The sequence below is a fragment of the Malassezia globosa genome (assembly GCF_000181695.2).
Source record: "Malassezia globosa CBS 7966 chromosome Unknown mgl_sf_3.1, whole genome shotgun sequence".
Classification (NCBI taxonomy): Eukaryota; Fungi; Basidiomycota; class Malasseziomycetes; order Malasseziales; family Malasseziaceae; genus Malassezia; species Malassezia globosa.
Genome location: NW_001849871.1, coordinates 213,751 through 233,569, shown reverse-complemented (window position 1 = coordinate 233,569; position 19,819 = coordinate 213,751). Strand labels below are relative to the sequence as shown.

The 19,819-nt window shown below is 53.1% G+C and overlaps 12 protein-coding genes across 12 annotated transcripts; 4 read left to right on the top strand and 8 right to left on the bottom strand.

Annotated features, from left to right (window-relative positions):
- Positions 1 to 180: 180 nt before the first annotated feature.
- On the bottom strand, positions 181 to 1,161 carry MGL_1422 (uncharacterized protein; the record flags this gene model as incomplete). Its single annotated transcript, XM_001731187.1, has 1 exon — positions 181 to 1,161. The coding sequence occupies one exon, from the start codon at positions 1,159 to 1,161 to the stop codon at positions 181 to 183; it is 981 nt and encodes a 326-aa protein (XP_001731239.1).
- Positions 1,162 to 1,300: 139 nt separating this feature from the next.
- MGL_1421 (uncharacterized protein) lies at positions 1,301 to 3,346 on the bottom strand (the record flags this gene model as incomplete). Its single annotated transcript, XM_001731186.1, has 1 exon — positions 1,301 to 3,346. The coding sequence occupies one exon, from the start codon at positions 3,344 to 3,346 to the stop codon at positions 1,301 to 1,303; it is 2,046 nt and encodes a 681-aa protein (XP_001731238.1).
- An 867-nt stretch (positions 3,347 to 4,213) lies between these two features.
- Positions 4,214 to 4,843, top strand: MGL_1420 (uncharacterized protein; the record flags this gene model as incomplete). The annotated part of the gene is made up of 1 exon (XM_001731185.1): positions 4,214 to 4,843. The coding sequence occupies one exon, from the start codon at positions 4,214 to 4,216 to the stop codon at positions 4,841 to 4,843; it is 630 nt and encodes a 209-aa protein (XP_001731237.1).
- Positions 4,844 to 5,655: 812 nt separating this feature from the next.
- On the top strand, positions 5,656 to 7,301 carry MGL_1419 (uncharacterized protein; the record flags this gene model as incomplete). Its single annotated transcript, XM_001731184.1, has 2 exons — positions 5,656 to 6,318; positions 6,381 to 7,301. 2 exons carry the CDS (start codon positions 5,656 to 5,658, stop codon positions 7,299 to 7,301), a joined length of 1,584 nt encoding a protein of 527 aa, XP_001731236.1.
- A 733-nt stretch (positions 7,302 to 8,034) lies between these two features.
- Positions 8,035 to 9,123, top strand: MGL_1418 (uncharacterized protein; the record flags this gene model as incomplete). The annotated part of the gene is made up of 1 exon (XM_001731183.1): positions 8,035 to 9,123. The coding sequence occupies one exon, from the start codon at positions 8,035 to 8,037 to the stop codon at positions 9,121 to 9,123; it is 1,089 nt and encodes a 362-aa protein (XP_001731235.1).
- MGL_1417 (uncharacterized protein) lies at positions 8,963 to 10,165 on the bottom strand (the record flags this gene model as incomplete). Its single annotated transcript, XM_001731182.1, has 1 exon — positions 8,963 to 10,165. One exon carries the CDS (start codon positions 10,163 to 10,165, stop codon positions 8,963 to 8,965), a length of 1,203 nt encoding a protein of 400 aa, XP_001731234.1.
- A 581-nt stretch (positions 10,166 to 10,746) lies between these two features.
- MGL_1416 (uncharacterized protein) lies at positions 10,747 to 11,382 on the bottom strand (the record flags this gene model as incomplete). The annotated part of the gene is made up of 1 exon (XM_001731181.1): positions 10,747 to 11,382. The coding sequence occupies one exon, from the start codon at positions 11,380 to 11,382 to the stop codon at positions 10,747 to 10,749; it is 636 nt and encodes a 211-aa protein (XP_001731233.1).
- A 715-nt stretch (positions 11,383 to 12,097) lies between these two features.
- MGL_1415 (uncharacterized protein) lies at positions 12,098 to 12,349 on the bottom strand (the record flags this gene model as incomplete). The annotated part of the gene is made up of 1 exon (XM_001731180.1): positions 12,098 to 12,349. One exon carries the CDS (start codon positions 12,347 to 12,349, stop codon positions 12,098 to 12,100), a length of 252 nt encoding a protein of 83 aa, XP_001731232.1.
- Positions 12,350 to 13,157: 808 nt separating this feature from the next.
- MGL_1414 (uncharacterized protein) lies at positions 13,158 to 16,529 on the bottom strand (the record flags this gene model as incomplete). Its single annotated transcript, XM_001731179.1, has 1 exon — positions 13,158 to 16,529. One exon carries the CDS (start codon positions 16,527 to 16,529, stop codon positions 13,158 to 13,160), a length of 3,372 nt encoding a protein of 1,123 aa, XP_001731231.1.
- Positions 16,530 to 16,742: 213 nt separating this feature from the next.
- On the top strand, positions 16,743 to 17,530 carry MGL_1413 (uncharacterized protein; the record flags this gene model as incomplete). The annotated part of the gene is made up of 6 exons (XM_001731178.1): positions 16,743 to 16,781; positions 16,825 to 16,927; positions 16,969 to 16,982; positions 17,025 to 17,108; positions 17,180 to 17,239; positions 17,288 to 17,530. 6 exons carry the CDS (start codon positions 16,743 to 16,745, stop codon positions 17,528 to 17,530), a joined length of 543 nt encoding a protein of 180 aa, XP_001731230.1.
- Positions 17,531 to 17,597: 67 nt separating this feature from the next.
- MGL_1412 (uncharacterized protein) lies at positions 17,598 to 18,085 on the bottom strand (the record flags this gene model as incomplete). Its single annotated transcript, XM_001731177.1, has 3 exons — positions 17,598 to 17,668; positions 17,728 to 17,928; positions 17,989 to 18,085. The coding sequence occupies 3 exons, from the start codon at positions 18,083 to 18,085 to the stop codon at positions 17,598 to 17,600; spliced, it is 369 nt and encodes a 122-aa protein (XP_001731229.1).
- Positions 18,086 to 18,386: 301 nt separating this feature from the next.
- On the bottom strand, positions 18,387 to 18,910 carry MGL_1411 (uncharacterized protein; the record flags this gene model as incomplete). Its single annotated transcript, XM_001731176.1, has 2 exons — positions 18,387 to 18,673; positions 18,706 to 18,910. The coding sequence occupies 2 exons, from the start codon at positions 18,908 to 18,910 to the stop codon at positions 18,387 to 18,389; spliced, it is 492 nt and encodes a 163-aa protein (XP_001731228.1).
- Between the last annotated feature and the right edge of the window lie 909 nt (positions 18,911 to 19,819).

Genomic DNA, 19,819 nt, shown 5'->3' with positions numbered 1-19,819 from the left:
GAGTGTGGCTACACGCCTATATCAATCGGACTCGGTTTGGTCCTGTGCCATGTAGCCCTGTGTAGGTTTGTGCGTGCATTTGCGTTCTGCGCTGCTACGAGAAACATTGGACACACCTGAAGTGCATCAGCATGACAGCTTGATCACACGTTGAGAAAGCAAAAAAAAAAAAGTATGTATCTACATAGACTTGAGCGTGCGTTGCTTCTCAGCTGAAGCGACGATGCGCTTGTCCGTCTTGAGACCTTTGCGTTTGCGCACCATATCCATGTATCGCTTGGCAATGTTCTCACGGTCGCCCTTCTCGCCGAGATCTTCCAGCTCTTCTTCCGTGCGTGGCACCCATAGGGGGTCTTCGTCAAATAGCTGGAATCCAGCAAAGAACAGCTGCGGGTTTGCCGCACCGGACGTGCGCTTGCGGATCTCTTCTGCAAATCCGAACGATTCCACGACGGGAAGGAGCGCGCCAATCGTGAAGAACAACGTGCCTTCTTTGATTTCTTCCGACACAATTCGACCGCGCCGCCGCGAGAGCACCGCGTGCACTTTACCCTGTACCTCAGGAGCCGCCTGAATATCGCACGAGTACATAGCAAGCAACAGACGCGGTGACCAATCCAGCATGCCTTGACGACACGACTCTCGCACACTTGAAATCACCATAGAGGCCATCTGCGACGACTTCGCACGCGCATCTCCGAGGGCATCCTGATCAACCCGCACGTTCTGCACAAAAAACGCCACACCCTGCATCGATTCTGCACACAGTGGACCAGCTCCAGACGCAAGTTGGAATCCTGCTTCTATCGCATCGCACCATTCACGCTCGAGTCTTGGTGTGCTGTCCTCGGCGCCTGTACTGCTCAAAGATATGTGTTGCATCCCGGCGGCAAGCTGACTCTTGCTGTCCTGCGCCTGAATACGCTGCATGAGCGAGCGCCGCAGAATCTGTTGCGGGTCCAGCAGCAAATTTGGACCTACGTGTTTGGGCCCAAACGCACATATCTGTGCTGCTAGACCAGCCCACTCAGTGCCAGCTCGTTGCAGCACTTTCGCCAGCTCGTCCCAGAACAACCGAACCGAGACACGACGAACAAGGTCAGCATCCTCGTCGTGTTCGATGTGATCAACACTCTCCGACTGAGCTTGGGCATTCCGCATCCCATTCGCGTTAGGATCTTGGCCATCGTCATCATCATCATCGTCATCGTCATGATCTCCACTGCCACCAGTCTGATCATCATGCCGTCGCGAACGACGAAGCATCCGGCGTATGGTCGGTACATTCATAACCAAAAAGTCAGTGAGCAACGAGGGCATTGGCACTGCACGGATGGTAAAAACAACGGCACCTTGCAAAGCCGTGCCCTCGATCGTGCCCCGTGAGGGCACCCGGCGTTTTGGGTGGTGGCAAATTGGCGGCTTTCACACACGTCTCACGGAACGGCACAAGTGGCGGCGACGACTGGATAGCACAGCGAGCGAACCGCTCTCGAAGGTCCCGAAGACAACGTTCCAAGTGCAATTCGCCGGCCGTCAAGATCACATGCTCGCCATTTTCCTGAAAAAGGACTTCCACACACGGATCGGCCTGGTTCAACAGCTTCAGCCCCTCAGCAAGACGTGGCATGTCCGCGGCACTTCGAGGCTCGAGAGCAACGCGCACGATAGGCGTAGCATGACGTTTCATGCCCGCCAAATTCACCACCTCACGCAGCTGAGCACCGTGTGGCGCTCGCATCAGGGTACCGTTCCGGAGAACCACGCCGTCCAAGCCACGAATCGCGAAAACATTACCAGCTGGCACTCGCTGCACGGCAATCAGATCACGGCCCATCATCATGTACAGCGCTTGAATCTTGCATTCACGGATATAGGGCTGATTAACTGCGTCACTGGGCGCGCGTGAGGGGTCGTACTTGGGTAGTATGGCCGAGACTGTCTCGCCCACACTTACACTGCCACTGTACAAACGAGCGAATCCAAGAATAACTTCCTCTGATCCATCCTCTTTCTCCCTCGGCGTCTCGTCGGCATCCTCATGGGTATTAGGCGCAGAGGCGGCTGCCTCAGCTCCTGTCGATGCCATGGCTTCTCGCTGAAGCCGTCCGCGCTCACGCATTTCGTCGGCCGTCAGCTGGACACGCTTGCACTCAGGCATATCTTCTTTGGGCACGGCGAACATCTTGCTCACATACGCCACCGTGACAGCCTCAGGCCCAGAGCGCGATCCAAACAGATCACGCTCGAGATCGTTCGTCGGCGCAAGCTCCGAATCTGAGGCGAAAAAGCCAAGCTCGGGACGAATCATACGCGGAACTCGCTGCATTTGCGCCTCCGCGGGCGATGGCAAGCACCGCACGATGGCATTAAAAGTGCATGCTGACAAAGGTAGCCATTGGCTCATAATAGCCTGCATGAGCATCGCAGGTTCCTTGGCGCGCATGTCGCGTGGATGGATAGAAAGCTGTAACGTCGCGATGATCTTGTCAATCATGTCTTGGTCTCGCTCCATCACCGTGTGTTCGTATACGCTCCATATATTATCCAAAACAAACTGCACGAACATGGGCTTCATGACGCGCTTTTCACGATCGTGCTGCTTTTGCGACAAGACACGCTTCGTCTTCGGATCCAGATAATAATGACCCCAAAGAAACTGGCGAATCTTGTCTTCTTTGATCCCAAGCTTTTGTGCATACATATGAGAAAAGCGCTCAAGGCGGAATGCCCAATGGTCGACGGCGCTTGCAAAAATCACGTTGCCCCGCGCAGGATCGAAATACAGGTCGGCATCTTCATACTCTCCGTGTTCAGGCAAGTCTGTTTCATCGGCAGTGTGATCCTGCGGCAGGTCGCCGTGGTGCAGTTGTTCCTTCTCCTCACGCAGGCGCTCGCGCTCCTCGTACCAGCGCTGGTCCTGCTCCATGCGTTCTGCCGCATAGAATCCACCTATGACAGCATTTACTTGCTCCAGTAACTGTAGCAAACGATGGTGCGCTTCTGTGGGTGTCAGTTTCAATTCAGTTATGAGGCGGTCCATTTTGTTCACCACAAGCACTGTGCGAAGACCATCGAGCCATGCCTGTCGTAATACATTTACCGTCTGCGCACAAACACCCTCGACCACATCTACGATGACTAGAGCCCCGTCACACAGCCGCGCAGCCGTAGACACTTCAGACGAAAAGTCTACATGACCAGGGGTATCGATGAGATTCAGTGTATAGTCTTGGATGGCGTCTACAGATCCATCTTTCTGGATCGTGCGGAGCTTAAATGTGAGCGACACCGCGCTTGATTTCATGGTGATTCCCCGCTCCTGCTCGTCCTCACGGCTGTCCATGTACCGGACCTGCCCAGCTGAGCGAGACGAAATAATGCCGTTTGTGGCCAGGAGAGAGTCCGCGAAAGAAGACTTTCCGTGATCCACATGCCCTACGAGTGTACAGCACCGGATATTCTCTGACGAAAATGCTTTGACGGGCGGCATCACACCCTGTCTTCTGTCTTGACACAATGAACGTGTGAGACTGAATGGCGAGTGTGGCAACAGATGTGTATGTACGTGCGAGCTTACAAAAAACATACTGCTTCTGCACCCCCCTAGCAATGGCCAAAGGTGGAGGGATGCACAAATGCTTAGTCAGCGTGATCGCACCTTCACTCTCATAGATTTACTCGCAACAAGTCGTGGTCGCTCCAAGCTGTGACAACGCTTCGTAAGCGCCTCGAGCAAGCGATTGAGCGAGCAAGGCCATGGCGGACAAGCGAAAAGAGCATCCACTTCAGAGCGATGGGACGCTTGTGAAGCGGGTGAGACAGGGAGGAGAGGACGCTGCGAGTCGAGCACTAGTGTCTCGCACCGACAGGACAAGTAGTTTAGCGGCCGCCGTGATGGCGCTGACTGAGGCGCATTCAGTATGTATCTGACGCTAGAGGCGAAAGAGAAAGCATCCAATCTTACAATAGGCTGAAATTCTTGATGTGCGATTTTCTCCAGATGGCGAGCAAATTGCAGCGGCCTCGGCGGATCACACTGTTTGTACGTACATGGTGAGCTTGCGCTCATTCAGCAGCGATCTGGGAAACGTTTGGCGAGCATCGAAATGTCGGCCAACTTGCTGGACACAAGAATGCAGTGACGTGTATATCGTGGCTAAACCCTCATACGCGGCTACTTGTTTCTGGTTCTGCCGATGGCACACTGATCATGTGGAATACGCTCACGGGTGAACGTTATCGAAGATTACGTGGGCACCGCGGTATCATCAATGATATTGCGTGCACACGTGCTGGAAACGGGTGCTTTGCATCGGCATCGGATGACGGTCGCGTCCTGTTTTGGGATGCAGAGTCCCGATACCCGGTGGATTCACTCGAATTTGGATACCCCATTACATGTATCGAGTTCTCCAACGACGCCTCACTGCTGTTTGTGGGTGGCGTCGATAATGCCATTCACGCTATGGATTTAGCGACGAAAAATCGGCAGTACTCGCTTCTGGGCCATAAAGATACTGTGGCTTCGCTTGCGCTTTCTCACGCTGGCACACGGCTCGTGTCGTCAGGTTTAGACGACTCTGTGCGTGTGTGGGATGTGCAGCCATTTGCGGCCGCAGCTCCTGCTCAGCAGCCTGGCGCCCCGCAGAAAAGTGCTCGCTTGATCCGGACTTTGGATGGTATGGCGAGCGGGTTCGAGAGCTTGTTGATCAAGGCTCGTTGGAGCCCGGATGACGAGTTTGTCGCATGTGGAAGTGCAGATCACACGTCGAACGTATGGAAGTATGTTAACAAACACCCTAGTGGTTGTATTTTTCAGGCTGACTGTGTGAAGCGTTGATAAGGGAACGTTGAATCTCAAGCTACCTGGGCATCATGGCACTTGCACAGCCGTGAACTTCCACCCTCGTGAGCCGATACGTACGTATATGCTGCGCATTGCCCACTGTTTTCTTGCCCTCCCAAAAAAAAAGAAAATGTCGCAGGAACTGACCCATATAGTTGTGTCGTCTTCGACTGATCGAACTCTCCTGTTAGGGGAATTTGATTTGGACGTGTAGTTACCCTCGATGTAAGATTCGCCATACGTAGTTTCGCCCCGGACATGTAGGAAATACAAAAATGAGGCCCTTTTTTTGCGTCGACCGCAAGTAGATCTGATGATTTCTGGAGGGGCGAGCATATTTCTAGGACCTTTTTGATGATTGACAGAAATTGAATCAACGGGTGGCAATTCCAGTGCCATCCAACAAACGTGTGTCTCCACATCGTTGGTTCGCAAGCTTCATCGGACTGCAACGTGCCGACATGTCGTCATCGGCTACCGAGGCAGACTCGTCACCAGGAGTCCCTGAGCGGTCTTCGAGAAACGAGGGTCACATAAGAGAGAAGAACAAGCAGCGGATCCAGTGGTTCCTTCATTTTGAGCATATAGAAGTGTTGCGCACCTCCCACAACTTGGGCGTGCGATTCAACTGTTCGGTACGCGGTATACAAAGCTAACTCAATCCACAGACAAACATCCCGAGCTTTGAGCGTTCATCATACAAGGGAGTCGAGCGGTCGTATTCAGAGCTGGCGAAATACTTTCTCGTACTGTCGCTTGTGGGACCACATGTCATTGTGCCAGCCCTTCCTTTGCCGACGACATGGATGCTTCACATGCCGCATGTTGAACATCCACAGGAAGATATGTACGAGCTGCACGAATTACGTATACTGCTACAAAGATGGTTTTCGCGGATATCGGAAGAGTCGGCGCTCCGTATGCACCGCGAGACGATGCGATTCATCGAGGCAGACTACAGCTACGAGCCGCTACCGCCGGACGAACTAGCCCCATCGGGTCTCGTTAAGCAGTACAGAAAAATGGATTCACAGATTAAGTCACTCCAACACGTATTGGATGGCTCGCTGTTCTCACAGGACGAAGATGCGTCCACGCGAACACGCCGTTCGTGGCTTTTTCGACGTCCTGCAATTCCAGCGCATCGGGAATCCCCTGCAGCACTTGTTCCAACTATGCTCGCCGGCCCCTCTTCGATGACTGTGCTCGATCCAGACAAACGTCTTTCGATGGCTCGTGGCGAGGTGACGCGGCTCGAAAAGCAGCTGGGCGACGTTGTATCGGCGTGCACGAGCGTAGCCAAAGCCCGGCAGGACGTTGATCGAGCTATGGAGCATGTGGCGCGCAAGCTGCCTGCGTTGGCCATGCTTGAAGAGACGCGCCCCGCTTCGATGCAGGGTCGTCTCCCGCACACACTAAAGAGCGCACACTCCATGATGAATCATGTGGCCCAACTATCAGATCAAATGGTACGTTATACCCCGACAACGCGAACTCTCGTGAATGGGTAGAGCACATTGACTAACGAAAGATGCGTGCTGACCAAGTGACACTTGGCGATGCACTGGAGTATGAGGAGCTCAATTTGCGCATCGCTCGCCAGACACTGCAAGAGCGCATGGCCATCGTTGTTGAGCGCACTCTCGCAAAGCGAGTCGTTTCTAACAAGCAACACGATGCTGAGCATTACAAGTTCGCGCGCCATCAGCGGCCAGACCGGCTTGAATCTGCCAAAGAAGAAGTACAAGAAGCTCAGCAGCACATGGAACTTCTTGAGCGGTACCTTTCTCAAGTCAGCGAGTCACTGAACGAGAGTCTGCAGCGACACAGCATTCACACGCATCATGATCTACAATGCACGATGCAGCTGCATGCGCGCACGAGTCGTTCGTTAGAGAAGCGCATCGCCGACATGCTCGCACTCTTTGACTCCGAATGCAGTGCAACAGCAGCGGAAGCACAACGTATTGCATTGCAAGCTGCCAATGCGCCACGCAAAATCACAGCTGCTCAAGCTGCGGCCGCGCGTATAACAGGCCATGCCATTGATGAACCGGCAGATACTGACCGTCGCACTGCCATTGTGACACCTGTAGAAGAAGGGCCTCCAGTTGGATCCATGGCTTCTTCTTTCGAGAATTCTGCTACCACGACAGAATCCACCATGGCAGCTGGTGCTACGGACCAACCGAGAACAGATGACATGGTTGCTCCAGACTTAGCTGGCACTCCCAATGTGTGGATTTCTTCGTCACCTTCCTTAGAAGATCGACTTACATGTATTCGAGAGCCAGAGCCGGATTCAGAGCCAGAGACAAAGCCAGAGCCAGAACCAACAGTTGCACCAGACTCCTTCTTCCCTTCCATGTTGTCTCGGCGTGGCCGTGAGAATGGGCCGTGGACTCGACTTTCTGCATCAGAAGCAGCCAAGTCCCTGGGCGGTGCGTGGTAAATGTGCTTTTCCCTTATTTCCTTCTCCTATAACCCCAATCATAGGCCTGTATGTTCAAGTGCCAACCCAACATTGCCTCTTGTCACCCCATACGTGCGCTTTGGCCAGGAGCACGAGCCAAGGAAATGGCCGTGCGCACGCAGGCGTTCTCTCGGCCGATTCCTACGTGTCACGGTCTAGATCTCGCGCATGGTGTTGAAAGCCCATGCACATCAGCATACACTCCCTCTTTACGTCACCAGCTTCGACAGAGACCTTGCCAGAACAAACATGTGGCAAGGCGCATTCGAGCAGCTGGGTCAAGCACTTGCCTTGCCGACGGACTATGCCAAGGTAAGGTTGGCGTGTGCTAAGGATCAAATGGCTTACACGTAGCTTGCGACATGTTTGACTCTGTCGTATTTCATGAGTCCAATTCTTCCCATGCTGCCCAGTGCATGGATGCGGCATACGATGAACATTGGTGTTTCTGCATTCTTCCTGCTGGGTATTTTACAACTGTATAAGGGAGTCTTGCACCTTGTTGGTGCGTGTCTCTGTGTGTACGGTATAGCATACTTCCGCGTTGGTGGTCGCAAATACATGCCATGGATTGCATTCATCTCTTGCATGCTACATATGCTGTACACGTACGTAGAGGAAACAGTACATGTTCCACTTCTGACCCAACAGACATTGTGTTCGTGAGCTCAATGGTGTACCGGTCACCAAGGTGGAGATTTCGTCCATGCACATGGTTCTTGTGATGAACCTGACATCGTTTGCATGGAGTTGCTACGACGGACAGTTGCGCACAGAAGCTGAGTGCGATAAGGAACAACGGTATGAGCGCATTACGAAGATGCCTTCGTTCCTGGAGTTCTTTGGGTACTGTTTCTACTTCCCAGGCGTGCTGGTCGGCCCATCGACGCGTTTCCATGAATACCAGCTGTGGGCTTCGGGCAAGCTATATGGCCCTCGTATGGTCCCGCCGCCAGGCCGCATCGTCGAGTCACTGCGTGAGACGTTCACAGCTGTGCTGGCACTTGTTCTTATGATCTGGGGCTCCGGGACATACAGCTACATGCGTCTTACAGATTACTCAGATGCCGTGCACACATGGCCGCTATGGAAGCGGTGGGTCTTTATTCAAGTATGTGGTCTTGTGGCACGTTTCCAGTACTATGGCGTTTGGTCGCTCTCCAATGCTGGATGTATCCTGTCTGGCTTGGCATACAATGGCATCGACCCCGTCACCAGCAAGACCAAGTGGACACGGTGCAAGAACGTGTACGTGGCCAAACTGGAGTTCGCCCACAACTGGAAGGAGTTGCTGGATGCGTGGAATTCGAACACCAATATCTGGCTCCGCGAATGTGTGTATAAGCGCCTCGCAGGCAACAGCAAGCCCAAGTTCGGCAGCTTCATGGGCACATTCCTCGCCAGTGCTGCATGGCATGGCATTGCTCCTGGCTATTACATTGCTTTCGTGACAGCAGCATTGTGTCAATGGGTTGCAAGGTCGTTGCGCAAGTATGTTCGCCCCATCTTCTACGCTGATCCGCGCCGCCCAGATCCCACGTGGTTCACTATGGGCCAGTACACGTTAGCACAGAATGTCTATGCCACTTTGTCGAATTTTGTGACGATCACATCGGTCAATTACGCTGTGATTTCCTTTTTTACGCTCTCGCTACGAAACTCACTTGGCGCATATCGTGCGGTGTATTGGCATTACCATATATTGGTTCTCTTCGGAATCGCTGCGTTCCGACTAGGTTTGGGAAAGCCGCTTCGTGCTTGGCACGTGGCTCCAACGCCCCCAATGAAGAAGGCGCAGTAACGTGCGTAGCATCACCTAGTGGGCGATAGAGGCGCCGCATGCAAATCATCAGTCCAATGCAAATCAGTGCGTAGAGCGAAATGTTCATAAAGCCCTCGAGTATGTTCATGCTCGCCTCGTCAAAACGTGGATGGCCAACGTAGGTGTGAAATACAAGCGACTTGCATGGTGGCGAAAGTTGCATGTGTTGGCCCTCACACGTATGAAATGCAAGGCCGCCTCGTGCATCCAAATGCCGCAGCCCAATCCAGTCCTCTTTATACAGCCGGCTTGTCCGCAACGGTATTGTCATATTTACCGCATCGTCGCGGCGGTGCTCTGGGTCCTCGTACGCCGAAAACCATGCTGACTCTGACGGCACCACTGTCTCTTCTTCGCTGAACCGAACCATGACAAACTTTTCGAGCTGTTTTATGTTTGTCTTGTATAGCTCCTGTTTGCTTGGTCCTTCATTATTGATGTCATACAGGAACCGGTTCCTTTGTTCGTACTGCTGGTACTGGGACGCCAGCCGCGTGTCGCGGAAGTATTGGGCTACCACAAGACGCGTTTGTGCAAAATCCGAGTACATCCTGCCCTCGAAGCTTCGCATGACCAGATTGCACAACCGATCTCCTTCTGCACAACCTGGCAGCTGAGTGATGCCCATGTGCTGCGCACCAAACGTGACAAGGTTGCGCACACGCGGCGTGTTGAAGCGTTCCACGTATCCGCGGAGAAATTGGCCACCTTGCGAGAAGCCTATCGCATCAAAACCTGCCTGAAGTTCAGGCACCTTCGCTAGCTGGCGCTGAACTTGCTCAATTTGGTCATTCACGTTCCCCATGAACGTCGCTGATTTATCGCCAGACGGTGTCGAATCCAGTGAAATCAGATGGACATAGATACCTGGATACATGTCTTCAAGATCTTCTTTCAGCTTTATGAGCCATTCTGAGTATGCTGAGTCGCCCAAGCCATGCCAAATCACCATAGGAAGGGGCGCTCGGTATTGCTGAGGTAGTCGCAGGGGCCACCGACATACTTGGAGGTGCAAGCCCATGTTCTTAAAAATGCCGGTCTTCGATTCAAACAAGCAAACAACGAAGAGACCACATACTATACATGAAGCTTGGAAAAGAGTGCGTCCCAAATGCATGGGCAGGTTCGGTCAGCCAACGCTGATGAGGAAAGTCGGTGACAAATGGCTCATAGACGGAGGGCAGGGCCCAACGAGTCAAACTGAATTTAGTGGAGTGTTCTCCACACTATATGGATAGTTGTCATGAGGTGAGATGGAGAATGAAAGTGAAATCTGGCGTGGAAACTATCTGATACAAATGTGCTGGTCATTCGCAATACGCGTGCTGAAACTGTCCTACACGCTCTGGTATGGCACCTGCCCATCGTTAGCTGACAATGAAAAGAAGATAAAAAATATCCCTTTTGATACATACACATGCGGTCCTTTCGACCTCAGCCCGACAAAAGTGCTGGTATGTCCACACAGAGGGTGTATAGTACTTGAGTGCGCTCCAGCTAAAGATGGGGCTGACGTACTTTTTGTACGTAGCGTCGAAATCGGCTAGATGATCATTAGATTCTGAAAACAAAGGGTATCGCATCAACCTGTGACATGATACATCACGCCACGGGCATTGCATACGTACCTGTCATTTCATCGCGCAGCTTGTGCAGATCAGCTGTATAGTCTGTGAGGATAGCCTTAACGCCCCACTTAGTTGCTTGAATCATTTCGTCTTTGCGGTTCACAGTCCAGACCATCACATCCTTATTAGCTGCACGTGCTTCCCGAAGGAACCTTTGGCCTTCTGAACCGACGAGAGCTGCGAAACAAATCGAGAAGGCATCGCAGTCATTCCAGAAGAAGCGTCGCGCATCCGCCGGCGAGGCACCAATGTATGCGCGGCGTAGCGAAGGCACGTACTTTTTCGCTGGAGCAATAAACTTCGGGTGCCAAAGACCAAGAATGAGACGGGGTGCGAGCTCTTTCTCGTGCTCAGGGAACTTTCGTACCGTCTCACCCATGATGCGGAACAGGCGTTCGGCATCATTGTTTGGCTTGATGTCCACATTGAGTTTGACATGCCGATTCTCAGGCTTCATCAGCAGTGTACACAGTTCCTCGAACCTCGGGATTTGCTGTACAGGTTTCTCCAACGTGCGCACATGCTCCAGTCCATTCTCGCCAAAATACTTATGCTCAGAAATGAGGCCGTGGCCGTTGGTCGTACGGTCGAGCGTCATGTCATGAAACATTACAATGACGTCGTCCGCCGTGATATGTACATCTGGTCGTGTAAGTGGACGGCCTTGTTCTCATACACGCACGTACCACTCTCGATGCCTTCAGATCCGTCCTTGATGGCTTGTGCGAATGAGCGGAGAGTATTCTCAGGAAACTCAGCTGATGCCTGTCGATTTCACGCGAGAGTACGAGCGCCTGTCAGCCCCGATGTTCCTCGTATTTCAGTATACATACACCACGATGGCCCCTTGATAGTTAGTACCAGCACATATGCATAAGCGCCTTCCTCCCATTCTCTCCCACACACACACTCTCGATTGCCCCCCTTTATACATACCAGCACTCGGGCATTGGATACTTGACGGACGACATAGATGATCTAGCTTTGTAGCGGGAGGGTGGTGAGACGCTCGTGCAGCTATATGGACGACTGTATCGCCCCACAGGCCTCGTCGTTGGGTCCCGTCCATGGGTCTGTGCGCGCATATCGCACGAATGGATGCATGTATTATACATATGATGCGGCGCACGGACAGACCACGTGCGCACGTGGTTAGCGTCTTACCATGTTTTTATGTACACGTGCAACTGGAGCCAATCGTGGGTATACAAGTCATGCACTATATACAAACAAGCGGGCACGTACAGGAGGGATGACGGAGATGGGAGAGAAGGCGTGATGGTCTAAGCGTGAGGGGCATAAGTGGAAGGAGGAAAAGAAGGGCGTTAGACGACCGACACATTCGTCACATGAACATCATCAGGTTCTGTTTGTCGCGCAGGCTCATACAGGCCGGTCAACGGTGGAGCCGTGCTGCTCGGCTTGTACAGTAACATGGAGTCGACGATCCAGAACTGGAGCATGTTCATTGCCATAGGAAAGATAGCCATGACAAACACGACTTGCAGTGAACGGTGGGTGCCGAAAAGGCTAAGGAGCCAGCTCCCAAAAAGAATCAAGAATGGCAGCATGTTCATGAGAGCCAGCACGAATAGTTTCATCAGAACAAGGGCTATCACGTACACGGTCGTCTGTCGAAGCCAACACTCTAGCATGCTAGCCACACGACCATCGCGCATGGGTGCCGAATATTCGCCTGATACGAAGCCTGACCATCCAAACACATACTGACATGTGTGCAGCAATCCACGTAAAAGAACATAGAGTATGGCGATGCCTGTACTTTGTAAGCAGGGTGGGAATGGGCGTTTAGCCACGTACCTAGTGTTGTGTCTAGAAGAATATTCAAAAAGTATAACGAACAAGGATTGATGCCATCCTGTCCTGTGCCGACAGCACTAAACATGACATTGAGAATATGCACAAATAATTGACCAGTCAGCTGCTTGAATACATCAAGCATCCAAATCTGCCATGCACGCCGAGGCCGTTCTTGGTGTCGCTTGTACAGCAACGTCACAAGAACAACGACACCCATCAATAGCTGCGTCAGAATCGACACAAAACCAAACAGCTGACAGTTTCGCTCGTCGATGGGTGTCCCAGCAGCATTCTGCGCATGATCCCACGTCTTCGACATGTCGACACTGTACGTGCGTGGATCGCAGTCACGTTGTGTTGTCTGGAGAAGTCACGCGTGTTCCTATAAAATGGCAGGCTGACAGCCTGGCTAACCGGTTGTCTAACTGGTCGCTACAACACCACAATGTCCTGCCGACCCTCCACAAAACGGGCAAGAACCTTGTAACACAATCCGCAAGTCATTGACGATGCACGCACCTTACCGCAGAACGGGCATTGCACTGCCTTTGTTGCTTATGCACTCTATCCACCTAAGAAGGCCGTCTTGACTCGATCAACAAAGTCGAGACAGTCGCGTGCCTGAATGCGTGCGATTTCATCGGCATCCTCTTGTGCCATATACGATACGATCGGGACGAACGAACTGAGCGTGTCCACAGGCACAAGCAGCGGAGGCAGCACGGGCTTTGGGCGCCCTCCCAAGTCCGGCAGCATACCACCACCAGGAAGTCGTAGTGCAGTAAGTGGTGCATCCACGTGATCCACGTCACGTCTGCACGCTTCGTGGTACTCATCCAATTGCTGCACAGTCTTTTGGAGTAACCAAGTCAGAAGAAGCAAAGCAGAGCGGCGCAATGTTGGTCGATGAACATCAGTATCTATGCCGCTTGTTTCTTCTCGATGAGCCATAGACATTGTCGAAGATGTCCCGTCACGAGCGCCACCGTCGTCATCAGCGTCAAGTTCATCTTCGTCATCTGATCCGCCCAGACGACGCTCTGTCCGCTGGCCCAGTGCATCCGTGCCATGCACCATTGCTCGTACCCTTTCACGCCGCCGCATGGGACGCCGCTCCGTTGTGCCTTGCAGGAGCTCCGTGCACATACGAACCATCTCAATCGACACGCCATTCGCGGCAAGTGCTTGGGGGGCGGTCTCGACCAAGGTGCCGAGAATAGAGATGAAGGAACTGCGGAGAGATGCTGGAAAAACGGGGTTGCGTACGGCTGTCAAGAGCGGTGGGACAATGTGGGGCAACTCTGACACCGCTGCCTCACCGAGATGCTGGAGCACTTGCAGCATCGCCTCACCGATGCGCAGCCGTTGATCTGTTTCACGTTGAGACAACGTGTTTCCATAGGCCACAGTATGTGCTATTCCATCACTGGTCTTGTCCCCACCAACATAGATAGCCATCAGAGGACGAAGCACGGCTTCGCGCCAGCCCGTGGCCATTTGTGAAAGGCCTTGTACCGCATTCAAATAGAGAAAACTCTCGTCATCCTGGATCGCTCGAAGAAACAAGTCTAATATCGCTGGCACAAGCGCAGGGTCGAGCTCATGGCCATAACATGGTGCCGAATGCAGTCGTGTTTCTGTTGATACAAGCCGTGTAAGCAAGTGCAGCCCATGTGCACGAACGGGAAGAATGGGGTCTTGAAGTGACTGCAGTGCCTCTTCATACACGCACAGGTAGTCGGGTAAAGTCGCGGCCCTGTCATTCGGTGTCTTGGAGCAAGCCGCCTGATCAACTGCAGCAGGAGCACTAGATGCGAGGGAGACGTGCTTCATTCTCGCAGAGAGTGTTAGGGCGAGTTCCTGACTCAGCGCCCGTGTGTCGAGGTTCGGCGCATCGCGGAGGCGTTCAATCTTGTCGAAAATGACGCGCAGCAACGGCGTCGATGCTGGTGTCAGCGTAGTGTTCTGTTCCAGCAGAGCAAGGAGAAGCTCAAGCGCCGTGTTGCACAGCTCGGTGTCTAAGGCCGATTCATCCTGACATGCAAAGTCAACCAAGTGCAGAACACGCTCAATGTCGCCTTGCAGCAAGTCTTGGCCAAACGTTGAGAGCAGCTGGAAGATGAGTTGAAGGAAGTACACGGCGTGCCGCTCGAGCGTTATAGGATCATCGTGTGTAAGTCCTGAGATCCTCTTGCTACGCGTGCGCCGATGCTCCTCCATCGCATCGAGAACTAGAGCACTAGCCACGGATGTACGCTTCGCACGGTGCAAAATATCACAGACTCGGGCAGGGTCAATTGTCCATGCAAACGTGCGCGAGAGACCCTCGGGCATGTGTGGTTCATCGTCCAACGACTCCGGTCGGAGCACACGCTCTAATGATGCAGGCCGCTCGAGAAGTGATGCGACGTCCATCTCTGAGGCCGAAGACTGTACAAGGCTTACGCCCTGCGGAGTATCCTGCCAGTGCCACGACTCGTTCAGAGCCTGTCGCAGAGCGTCGTGCAACAGACGTATGATTCCCTCGTCGCTGTCGAGTCTGAGCCAGGTAGATAGACACTCATCCAGGCTCTTTGCATGACTCTCACGCACGGCGTCGACGATGCGCGGCGTGCTAGATGGCGCATGAAGGTGCGTGTCGAGTGCGAGGAACCGACTCAGCACTGGCCCACACAATGCGTGGATCCAGTGTGGTGCAGGTGGCGCTAATATCATGGCTGCGTACTGCTGCCGTAAGGCCGAGTCAACGGCAGACGCAGAGGACGGCGGCGACTCGCCAGGCGTCGGCAGAAGGACATTCCAGACGTGTGTTTGCATAGCCGCGCACATCGCATGTGAATCAGTCTCAAACATGCGCACGCAGGACAGAGCAGCAGCTCGACGATGTATTCCATGGACAGGGGTTGTCCCTGGTGGCGTGACGGGATCAAGCACAGATAGGATATGAGGTACCATGTCCATGTAGTAGGTGGTGCGGCGCATACCTTTCGGTGGCGTGCATAAGAGCTTAGCGACGCTATCGAGGCGCGCGAGAGAAGCGTCGCCGTCGTTCGACTCGAGGTCCATGTCACCACTAAGCATATCGTGCTCGTTTGCACCCAGCATGGCAATAAGCAACGAACGTGTGCCGGACGGGCGCAGAAGCTGCAACGACAGCAGGCGAGCACATTGCTCGCGAACGAAACGAGGTGGTGGCTGTAGCGGCCGCTTCGACTGCGATTCCTCGCCAGAAGTTGCCGATGCAGACGAAGCGAGCGCACTAGGCATCGGAACACTCCGAAGGGCCGTAAGCACGGACATTGTCGGCAGGGCTTCTAGGAGAGCATCAAGCAGAGCATGCGCGTGCGCAGAACTGCAGCCATAGGCCAGGCGAATCAGCACACGAAGTACATCCACAAAGTACATGCGCATCACCAGGATGGCCACGTCCGTATGTGCCATGGGCGAATCAGGTAAGGCCGTCAAGCTGCTGGATCGAGAGGTATTCTTGTGTAAAAGTGTACGAAAAGCCGAGACAAGCTCGTCAAGACACGGTGGTGATGGATATGCAGCATCGAAGGCCAATATTGCAGGGATGATGAGCCATGCGAATGATACGGTCACGAGTTTTTTTAGCATATTCAAGTCTCTCACACCAAGAATTGGGGCGGCTTCTTTTTGCGTGGGCGCTTCGTGAGACTCAGCTAACCGATGAATCTCGAGCGCACACGTCCATGCCCACACACCAGTTAGCCATTGGACTGACGCACGCATGCTGAGCAGATACTCAGGTGGTGAGAGAGAGGCGCCACTGTCAAGAAACAGCTCGAGTCGGCGCTGCAGCACATGATCTACACAAGCGGAGCCTTTGGCAAGTTTGCGAATGCCTAACTCAATGTCGCGGTCGCCCGTGAGGATCGATGCTGCTTGAAGCACATGGTGTTGTTCATGTAGCATCGACAATGATGCAATGCATGAGGGCAAAGAAAGAGAGTGAAAAAGAGGCTCCGGTAGGAAAGTGGATGGCTTAGGTGTCTCAAGAGTTTTGGCTCTTTCGCCACATTGTGTGACGCGCGTTATTTTCTCCAGTGGCGCACGAGAATTCGCCCTCTGGCTGAGAGCACAGACATAAAGACCTTGTCAGCTTCCTGACGCATCTATTTGGATGCAATGAGCGTCACACTTCATACTACGCTCGGTGACATCAAGGTATGTCGACATTCCCGTAAGAGAAACATCGCTCAAAAGTTAGATTGAAGTGTTTTGTGAAGCGGTGCCGCGCGCGGCCGAAAACTTTCTCGCCCACTGTGCGGCAGGGACCTATGACGATGTGAAATGGCACCGAAATATGGCAGGTATGTGGTTAGGGTTCTCTGTGAATTCTTACAAATGGAAGGGTTCATGATACAGGTACGCTTGTGTCTGAGTTGGCGCTCGGACTTACATGGGCAGACAGGTGACCCTTCTGGCACAGGCAAGGGTGGCCAGTCCATTTGGGGTGAGCCATTCCAGGATGAGATTCGAGCTACACTCAAGGTATGTCCTGTCAGGCAACACATCGAAAGCGCCAGAATCGGCGTGAGTGGGATGATGACGCTGACGAATAGTTTCACGCGCGTGGTGTGGTAGCGATGGCGAACAGTGCACCGAACACGAACAAGTCTCAGGTAAGCAAGCGGGGCGAGAACTTGAGCATTGACTCGATCCTTCCACAGTTTTTCATCACCTACAGCAAGCAACCTCATCTCGACGGCAAATACACTATCTTTGGCAAGGTGATTGATGGTGCAGAGCTCGGTGGAACACTTGAACTGATGGAGAAGGTGCCCGTGAATGCCAAGCACCGGCCCCTCCAGGACATACGGATGCAGGGAGTGACAATTCATGCGAACCCTATTGCTCAGAGGGCAGCTTTAGCTACAGGCACATCTACGGCAGCTGGTAGACTTGATCTTTAAGGACCGGCGTCATACGAAAGAACATCACGCGATCGATACCAATGAAACATGTGAGAAGAAAGGAAAGTTACTCGTTGAAGCGGAGCACAAAATTGACAATAATCGCGGTAAGAAGAAGCACGGACAGAATCGTCGGACCTGAAAGAAATGCATAAGTATACCATCCACAACGCTGGATCCATAGATACTATACGTACCAAGGCGGTCATCATATGGGCCACTTCCACGGTTCCGGATTGCCTGCGCGCGCCAGTGGTATGTGACAAGAGCATACAGCATAATAGCTACGGCCACAAGGCTGAACAGCGCCGCACTCAATCGGCCAACGCGGTCACCGAAGTTGAGCAGACCAGCGGCAAGGGCTGACAGCGTCACTGTGAAGCTGAGCCAAGAGAGGACTAAGTTAGGGCGTTAGTTTGCTTCGAGGGCGCCAGCCCATCCGATGTATCAGTACATACATGTACGCTCATTGGCGAAGAAGACCTTGGGCTCAACACGCACGGGAAGAGCAATACGCTTGCCGGCGGAGCGCTGCAGAAGAGGCTGGGTCGACATGGGAGCGGTAGGGAGCGGAACGATAAGTGACCTTGCTTTCGCTTTCCTCACCCATAAAACGCTAGTCTCTTAATTATTTGGTTGCTTGATGCGGCCGAGTCTTATTCAAGGGCCTGGCTGGCTCTTTGAGCGCACGTGTGCCTCCACACCACGTGGTTACGTGTGCCACTGTACGCGGTGATTCACACACTGTTCGTGCAGCATGCTTCGTACATGATGGCGTGTGCGCATTTCGCGATATTGTCGCACGAATGCTGAGTCCTGGGCAGTGAGTGAGCATTCGAGTTGCACATCACATACATCAATCGCTGAAAGACCCTCTACATAGGAGTTTGCCAGTTCTTCGCTCTCCTCGTGCAGCTGATTCGCAGCTAGCTGCAAGCGTGACTGCATCGCGAATGGTGTAAAGCGCTGTGTACATTGTTAGAATCTGGTAGATCATAGTCTTTGCATCCATTACCTTGTTGGCCTCGCGCAGTGCACGCTCAACTCCTGGCCATTGTGTCTCCAAGGTACGTGCGTATACAAAAGCGCGACGCGTCTCATCTCGTAGTGTCTCGAGCTCGCTTCGACGAGCCTCATTCCGTGCTGAGCGTGAGTAAGTATAAATGTGTGCGTACCTGCTGCATGCTCAACTTGTTCAAGGAGCGCGAGGTGCTCGTCGTCCTCCTCGCTTACATTAGGCAACGTACGGACTGTGGCTTCCAACAGAGCTTCGTTTGGTGCACTAGCATCTGCATCGGCCAGAGCCACGAGATCCTCACGTGGTAATGCGGCGAGTGTGGGATACTCAGCTGCGAGTTGCGTCGTGCTGACACTTTCCATGACCGAGGTTGTATTTTTTTCTTCAGACCGGCGTCTTGTGCGCTCACAAGTTGTCAAATGAGATGGAAGTGTGCGTATGATCGGGGATCTAAGCTCATGCGTGTATGTGTCATCGCTCAGATCAGCAATGTGTGAGTCCCTTCTCTCCACAAACCAACCATCGATATCTCCACCTCCACGCTTCGACATATGCCTGCCCACTGCCCTACCGCGAGTGGCCTCGAAACTCATCCTGCTTGTCTCCTTCTCCAACGCTGTGACTTGCAAGACCGTTGGCTCGTTGGTTCGTAGCAGTGCACATGCTGTCGATCCTCGATGTGTACACGTGCTTTGTCGGGATAGCGTGTGTTGCAGGCATCATAGCCTCCCTTGGTATGTTGGATTTGTGATGCATTCGCCAACTGCTAATTGTGTAAGCCCAAAGCCTCTTATTTGCGAGTGAGTGGGTCGAGGCGCATCCATCGCGTGCACGCCTTCTTGGATTGTATTATGGCTTTGTATGTCCGATTAAAGCAATAAGGGACAGCATGATGAACTCATACTCATGCCAGGTCCTACTCGGTCTTTTGCCTTTGCTGTTTGTATATGAGCACATCAACCTTTCAGTGTTGGTTTGGTGTGCGCTATCGACAGGATTCTCGTTAATATGTATAAGTCTTCCTTCTTGGCCCCACCAGCGTCCATGTGGCATGTTTCGTTTGATTGCTGGGTTCGTGCTCCCCACGCTTGCACACAGCTCTCTTCTCCAGTATCATGGCGGCTTGCGGCTCGGTTGGCTCGAGGAGATCCAGCGGGTTGGTGCGCTATCTGAACCGCCTGCTGCTTTCGCACATGCACATCAAGTTGTGGCTCTGATCGTCGGGATTGTGTGGGCACTGCCCGTCTATCAATTCGTGAGCGAAACGACGC